This window comes from Solanum lycopersicum, chromosome 3 (assembly GCF_036512215.1).
Source record: "Solanum lycopersicum chromosome 3, SLM_r2.1".
In the NCBI taxonomy this organism is placed as follows: Eukaryota; Viridiplantae; Streptophyta; class Magnoliopsida; order Solanales; family Solanaceae; genus Solanum; species Solanum lycopersicum.
This window is the reverse complement of record NC_090802.1, coordinates 41,728,107-41,735,933: the sequence shown is the minus strand read 5'-3', so window position 1 is coordinate 41,735,933 and position 7,827 is coordinate 41,728,107. Positions and strand designations below refer to the sequence as shown.

General features: G+C 36.2%; 1 protein-coding gene across 1 annotated transcript; it reads right to left on the bottom strand.

Annotated features, from left to right (window-relative positions):
• Window positions 1-290: 290 nt before the first annotated feature.
• Window positions 291-1,442, bottom strand: LOC138347756 (putative ATP synthase protein YMF19). The gene is given in 1 exon segment (XM_069296066.1): window positions 291-1,442. A coding segment is annotated over 1 exon segment (414 nt). The 3' UTR covers window positions 291-1,028.
• Between the last annotated feature and the right edge of the window lie 6,385 nt (window positions 1,443-7,827).

Below are 7,827 nucleotides of genomic sequence, written 5' to 3'. Positions count from 1 at the left end.
CGGAGTTCTATCCCTGGACCTTTCACCTTCCATGGAACCAGAAGCATGAAATATGGGATCTAGCATTTTATTAGAAAATCTTTCTCTTTATAGATGTCAAACTTTATCTGCCATATAGCGATTAAATTATATTCCCTTAGTCTTTGCCCAACACTTCTTCCAGGGAAACAGTCTTTGATAGCGCTATTGCCCGACTTTTCTTGATTTGCAGTCTTAAGAGAATATGGATATATTTAATGAGTGTATGTACATCACACCTTCTACGGTTGTTGACAAAGCTCCGAGTGAACCCAAAATAGGCCATGGACTTGGATCTACCATATAATAAGAATGCCTTTGAGATTCAATCATAAACCATTTTGCCTAGATTTTATGTAAACCCCCCTTCACCCCACCCCCTAAAGTATTAAAGTAAAGAAGGGATCTTTGGGGTCTAATTTTCTTTCTATCTAATAGGAAAAAAAATAAATACCAAGGGATTGTTCTTTCATTCCAATGATAGAAGTCTAACTAGAAAAATACTCTCTCTATTACTTCTAGAGGAGAATCTTTTGTTTGATCGACGAACTACGTGGGAAAATAGACCTTCTTTCTTTTAAGCAAGATTTTTGGAATGTAACAATTCCATTCAGTTCGCTTACAAAAGACTTGCTGGTCGCCAATTAGTTCGTTCTGCGCCGCCAGCAGCCTCAAACGAATTTTGATCTCTCAGGTTGAGGCTGCATTATTTATTTATATTCAACTATACACGTGGGATAATCATACACTACTAGTGGCTCTTCATGGTCTCGCCCCCTTCCCACACTATTCTTCCCCACTAAAAAGAGCGATTGAGAATCTCGATAATTATTTCAAGCGTTTGTCCTTGCAGGGAAATTGGAAAAGAAAGGAGTATTTCATTCTTTTACTGCCTTCCATTCCACTATTCTGATAGAATTAATTGATCTTCAAAACAACCAAGTCATAATGAGATTAAAAATCAATGCTTCACTGGTCGTGTGGAACATGGATTTGCATTAAGTCATTCCTTAAAGTGATGACGCACCCGGATTTCTATGAACAAAAATATAGATCAAATAGAATATGTTTCTTTCCATTACTCGTGAGCAACTTATTTCTTTGAAAAAATAGATTAAAGTCATCTTCCTCCTTTTTCACAAGAAGTCGACGACGTTACACCATTGGTATACTTTGTATAAACTTGAGTACATATAGGATACACCGGTGCTAAAACCTTTTCTCAAGATATCTTCAAAACAATTGGGGTCGTTGCTCCGGATCTTGTTCTTCCGGTGTGAAACCAGTTGTTTCTGTAGTTTTAGGATTCTGCTGATCCCAAGTACTCCATCTACATCATTGCTTATAGGAATATAGAAAGTAAAGAGTTAAAGGCATGACTAGAAGAATTGTGTGAAATAATTGAATTTATCCACTTGAGGCATTCTTGATTGATTGTGACAAAAAGATTCCCTCAATACAGCTTCACTCCATCAAGCCTGTATGAGTAGTGATGAGGTATAGATTTAGTTGGTTGTTTACCGACAGAAAGCATGGGATCAAAAAAAGAAAATCAATAAGAATAGAGAAAATAATTCAAAAAATCTTAGTAAACATTGGAATCTTTATCCCGTTGATCCGAATCCTGTAAAAAAAAGCGACGACTTCCATCAAGATTATTTTGCTCAAAAGCATGGCGTGGATCACCAACAGGCTGAAGCTTGTCTTCAAGAAAGTGATAATCCTCCATTCTTATGTTTTACTAAGGAGATTCGTTAATATAATTATAGAGGAAAGATTCTCCTCTTCAAGCATTAAGTTAAGTATTTTCTCTTTGACAAGGCCCTTTTTCTTTAATAGTTGAAGTTTGAAATGCTCTTGATAAAAATTCGACCGAAAATTTCAATTCGGTGATAAAGATAAATATGGCGCATTTTCGCGAACAAGAGTGTCTCTCAGAGTGTTATGAGGCGGTAGATTATAGTATGTGCCATTCTCCAAGAGTCTTATACCCTGATATATTTTCGCCTCATTCTCCGTGGCAATGACATTTCTAAAAGTTTAGAGTTATTTCGAACTCGATTCAGATTCTAGGAGGGGAGGATTTCCTTATTCTCTAGTAGAATTATCACTTTCATTTTATGATACAAATAAGATAAAGGCTGTGGGGAGTACTAGAAAAGCCAAAAAAAAAGTCCATAATCAAGAATCTCAAAAGTCAACTAAAAAGGGAAAGGAGAAAACACATAATTTAAAATAGAAATAGACTTTTTTTTCCTACTTCTTCTAATCAAAAAAACTGAGATAATGAGAAAGAGTAAAGAAAAAATGAAAAAAAGGATCGGGTTCTTTCGAATAATATTTTTGTAGTTGAAGCTTCGGCTTGGCTCCCAATTCCATGTTATTTTCTTGCTTCTGTTTCATTTTTTCATTAACAAATTAAAAGAAAAGTAGGACCAAACTGAGAGTTAGTATCATAAAAAAAGGTGGTTTTTTCCATTAAAAATACAAGTTTCCAATAGGAAAATCCATCAATCGCACAATCTTAAATTGATCAAGGGGACTATGGAGAATCAATTCCAACTCATCAACAAATTCCAGTTATACACACCAACATTGGATGTCCTCACGATAAAGTTAATTTGTGATATGGAGTACATAAGGAATAGTCAATAGTTCTTTATAATTAACATGCTCGACATCCATGTTGTTGGTAACTGAAGACAAGTTGCATTCATGTTTCTAGATACTTGATCACAAAAATATTCACTAACATTTTCCCGTTCATCGAGGTCTATGAATTAGACATTATTTTCAAAATGATTGATGTGGGGAGAAAGTTTGATAATGAATTTATTGATAGATATAAGGGATAATGTTGCCGCTGACAAAGAGGAGCTCTCCTAGTCTCTTTTTTTTTCATTCCTTCAAAATACCAGAATATTCTTATTTTTGTGTTAGAAGACGAAAATATTCTTCTTTTTGGGGTTAATGTTTTCAATGGTGAATTGATTATTTAATATCATTTTCCTTCTGCGGCGGAATGGAAAAAAAGTAATGAAACCTGCGATGGCTACTGAATAACGTCCTTTTACTTTCTCAATAATAATGCCTTTGACCTTTGCCTTCGTTCGCTCAATCATGTTCACTTCCATCCAAGCTCAGTTTTGTCTAAATCTTTGTGGAAGAAGAAGAAGCGGTTCACCAGCCACTACATCTGTAGATCCCACCATATCATTAAACCTAGATGCTGCTCGCTCTTTGATGAGTGATTCACCAGTCACTTGATTGAAGAAGAATGTCTCAAAAATCTGCTATATGATCACTGATTCACCGAAATCTAGATAAAGGAATCCCACCCTATTCTCAAACCTGGTTACACGGTTGATTGGCACCCATGTAAGCTCATCTTTCATACAAATGCAGGGGGTCCCAAGTCCTGCATCAACCAAGAACATTTATTGCCTAAGCATAAAAAATTAGATTATATAGCGTTTCCACTACATAAGAATAAACTCGAATTCAATCTTGGAAATAATCTACTCAAGCTCATCATACACTTTATTGTGAGTCGACTCAAGCTCATTATATCCCTTTTTGTGAATCGACTAAATCTCATTATACATAATTCAATTTCCTCTTCTTTGTTATTCTCGTAGGTCAGATTATTCAACTTTTTCTTGCAAATCCTCTATTTTCCGCTTTTGACTATAGTTAGGCCCTGCAGTTTTTTGAACCTGGTGAACAAGGCATACTGCTTGACTTGCTTTTATTCTCCTATGATTTTTTCTATTTTCTTTTTTATAGGATTGGTCACGTTTGGAGTATCAGTCTAGTAACTCAACTAATAAACTTGTGGAGTGCGTTTGGTATAGTCGAGGTTTGGTAGTTGAGACTCCGCCTCTCCTTTTTCAGTAAAGCTGAGCCCAACTATTATATTGATTACGCCAAACATAGCTTTAGAGGCTCTTACTAGATAGGGAGGAAGAATAGAATTCTCACTACTAGCTTTTAGTCTTATACAGGCAGCGACGGTCAGGAATGAATGTTATACTATACTATCCGCCAAACCATTAGGACATCACTTGATTAGTCTTTTTCTAGCTTGATTGCGAAGCATGGTTTGGAAAGCTCAACTAAAAAAATGTATATATCAACATTTTTAACATATACCTTTGTGTATATCCCCATTGTTTAATGCCAGGTTCCCTCCACATCAACATACATATTAAAAGTAAGCCAGTCGTATTAGCTCATCAACTCGCCTTAACGCACCTTCACTATATAGGTGCGGACCTGCATCTTTGGTGCTTTACATTTATTCAATCCTTGGTGGGAAGGGATAATAAAGGATTTGAAGAATGGTTTGAGCTTTGAGGATGTTCAATTGATCTCTTACAAGGATTTAGGGTAATCTAGTATGGGATTTGGATATCGCTTTCTTACTAGACAATCTAAATTTGTACTAAAAAATCTGGAAATTCTACAGATCAATTATAGAAGCTCTCTATATACAGCAATGAACTCGGATTATCATACATTAAGACTCAAATATAACCTTAAGTTTTATTACTATCAACCAACTGAAGAGTTGGCTTTCGTGGTTTAGTGAACGGTGCTATTTAAAAGGTTCTAACAAATGTTGTAACATGCGCGTCGGGGTAATTAGTATCTTACTTGACACTTATTATTAATGGGTTTTGATTTGTTGTTTCGTAAAAGGTTGACCATAGCTCTATGCCCGATCCATCTGTTTTTGGGTCTATATTAAATTACAAGCTCTATTTTGATCCTGACTATAGGTTTCCCGGTTTCAACGTTGTAAAATTTGTCAAAACCGATGATGTGTGTCTTCCTGTGCGAAAAGATAGTAATGAAAAGACCTTGTGGGAATGAACTATTCCGGGTAGTGGTCCTCTTCTTAAGGGTTTAGGATTAGGCATTATGATATTTTTCCTTTTAGCGGCCGGTACTGTCCCATCCGAAATGGGGTGGGTATATTCATAGTTCTAAGTTAGGATTCAGACTTGTAGGCATTTAAGTAGCTGTAAAAGGAGAGGCCGAACCTTGATCCTTCAAAAAGGATGGTGAGGTGGGTTGACAGATGTAGGTCAGAGGGATCTGTCTTATCTTTCTACAATGAAAGAACTATTGAAAGAACTACCAGTTACCTTTGGAAATTAGGATTTTTTAGCGATACTTTACATGGTTTAAGCAATTTACCTATAGCGGTTATTTCACATTAGATATAGGGTTATTGATTTTTGGATCCCCCGTATATCAGAGTGTACTTCAGTTTATGATGTTTTTAAGGAGTGGTTATGTTTCTCGGGTTGGGGGTATGACAAACGAACTATAGCTCTACCTGAATGCAGTTTTGGAAGAAATTGTTGCTTGAAAGGCTAACCATGAATTTTCTTCTTCTTCCTCTTTGACTTCTTCGGGGTATGGATGTATCGAGTAGGGGACTGATGGGCTCTAGGATTTTAATACACAATCTCATAGGACCTAAAAATGTTTGAATAGTATATTTATTAGAGTCATCAGAGTTTTGACTCTTACTATCCGAGTTTACCATCCGAGTGTTGACCCTTGCTATCCTTATATCTGTTGATAGTAGCTCTAAAAAGATCATACTCTTTTTGAAGATAGTGAAGTTGCCATTCTAATACTCTTAATTCGTGTCCTGGGTAGTCTTTTACATGGAATGGTTTTGTATCAGCCCATGCATTATTATTATCCTCGACCGCTTCCCTCTTGGTATTTGTAGGGCTTCCTAAGTGGAAATTAATATACCTTTCACTAACGTCCAACTTCTTCCAATTAACAAAGAATAGGGTTTTCACAAAGGCCTCCGTGGTGCGATTTAGATTCTCGTATTGTTTTTTATACCACTTAGGAGTTTCAAGGGAATTAGCCACCACCTTATCATTAATTACTGCACCGTGGCCCTCTTTAGAAAGAGTATAGCTCTTAGCTGCTAAATGGATACCCTCATAGAATGCATAGTCATGTTTAAAGTTTCCTAAATCTGTGCATGATATGTCTGAATCTGGAAGTAACCCATTAAGAAGGACAGAGTCGGTATCATTATAGTGACAATCATCTCTGGATATGCAAGGGTGCATATGGATACGAGCGCATGCTGTGATAGCCGTGGCCAGCTAGACAACTGATAACTTTGGAGGGTTCAACTCATTATCTAGACCCAACTCCGTATTTGTTTTATAAGTAAGTATATAGAAATGTTGGGTAAACATCTCAACAGCGATAAAACAAGCATTTCTAATTAGCTCCGTATATCCTTGATAATCGCAGACCTCTGTCACCGTGGTTCCAGGGTTGATACCAAATCTGTCGTAGAGTGAATTCATACGAAAATTGAAGACAAATTCTAGGTAATAATTCAACTTTTCTTTACTTTGATCATATTTTTTGAGACACTGGTAACACAATCTCCGAAGGGGTTGCAAGGGGTAATCTTTTAAATTATGTAGCCGCAAAGAGGGGTCACCTGGTATCCTATGCTTTTAGCATATTTTAATTCTTCATTATAATACATACCATGAAATTAACTTGTTGGGAAGATTAGGATTTTTTGAGAAATCCTATATGGCAAGAAAGTTCATACCAGTGGTTGCTACAACATAGTCCTCAATAAAGCCAAAGATAATGTCTAAATCCATATCTTCACATTTACCCAACTAGACAAGCTCTCCCCCCGTCATTAGAAAATTTTTCATAATATATGGATATAATGAGTGAACATCATAGTAATATAGTTCTTTGCCGTAAGGTATGTATGTATCGCTATGGCCGCTGTAGTACCCATGACGGATGAATGTATCTTCATTCCTATTGGGTATATAGATAGACCATCTTTTTGGATCGTAATAGAGAGTGGGAAAAATATCAAAAGCTAAAGATGAGGAGGTACTTCTTTTGAATATATTAATATGAAAGAGTTCATAATATATTTCATAAGCTCTATGCATAACACCCCCCAATAAAAGGATATCCTATTTCATATATTCCGACAATTAATCTCTCCAATGTAAGAGATTAGACTCATTCCCATTATTATGTGGTATGAAACCTTTACGCCCTAATTGGGGGAAGAGATTCAGAGCTAAGTCATCGAGCCGGCCGGGTATGAGCTTGAGGGAATTCCTTTGACGTAATAGCAATTTCTTACCGTTATAGATAACAAGCTCAAATATCTGATGATCCTTTATAAGAGGCTTAAAAGTGTATTTTGTAGCACCACTAGCAAAGAATTTTAAAAAGAGATATTGGTCAAATAGAGATATGTTGGGAAGTAGATGTTATGAATAGCAGGATCTTTGCAAACTACGTGAGCTAAATGATAGATAAACTCGGTCAACATCTTATAAATTGTTTTAGAGAAAATATAATATAGAAAAACCGAATACTCTTCACATAAAAAAGTTTTAGTACTACCAACCTGCTCTTTAGAAGGGGCAAAGCAAGGTTTCACCACTACAAGGCCCATGGCATATGACATGTGCACTTTCTCTATTTGATAAGTATAGGAATCTACCAGAATGGTTTCACTATGCAACAATGTAGGATCTTCTCTCCTTGCAATAAGGTTTGAGCCTTGTGATATGGCTAAGGTACGTAGGTTTACGACTTTAAATCTTTCACACAGCTATACGATCATACACCACATTACTTACCACGCTTTCAGCGATAAGGCGACCTATCTGATCATTAGAGATATTCATCTCTACACTAGAGAGGTATTGATCATAATAGATTCGAATGAATATGTCAGTTAGAACAACATCGCCGTAAGCCTTCCTTAGC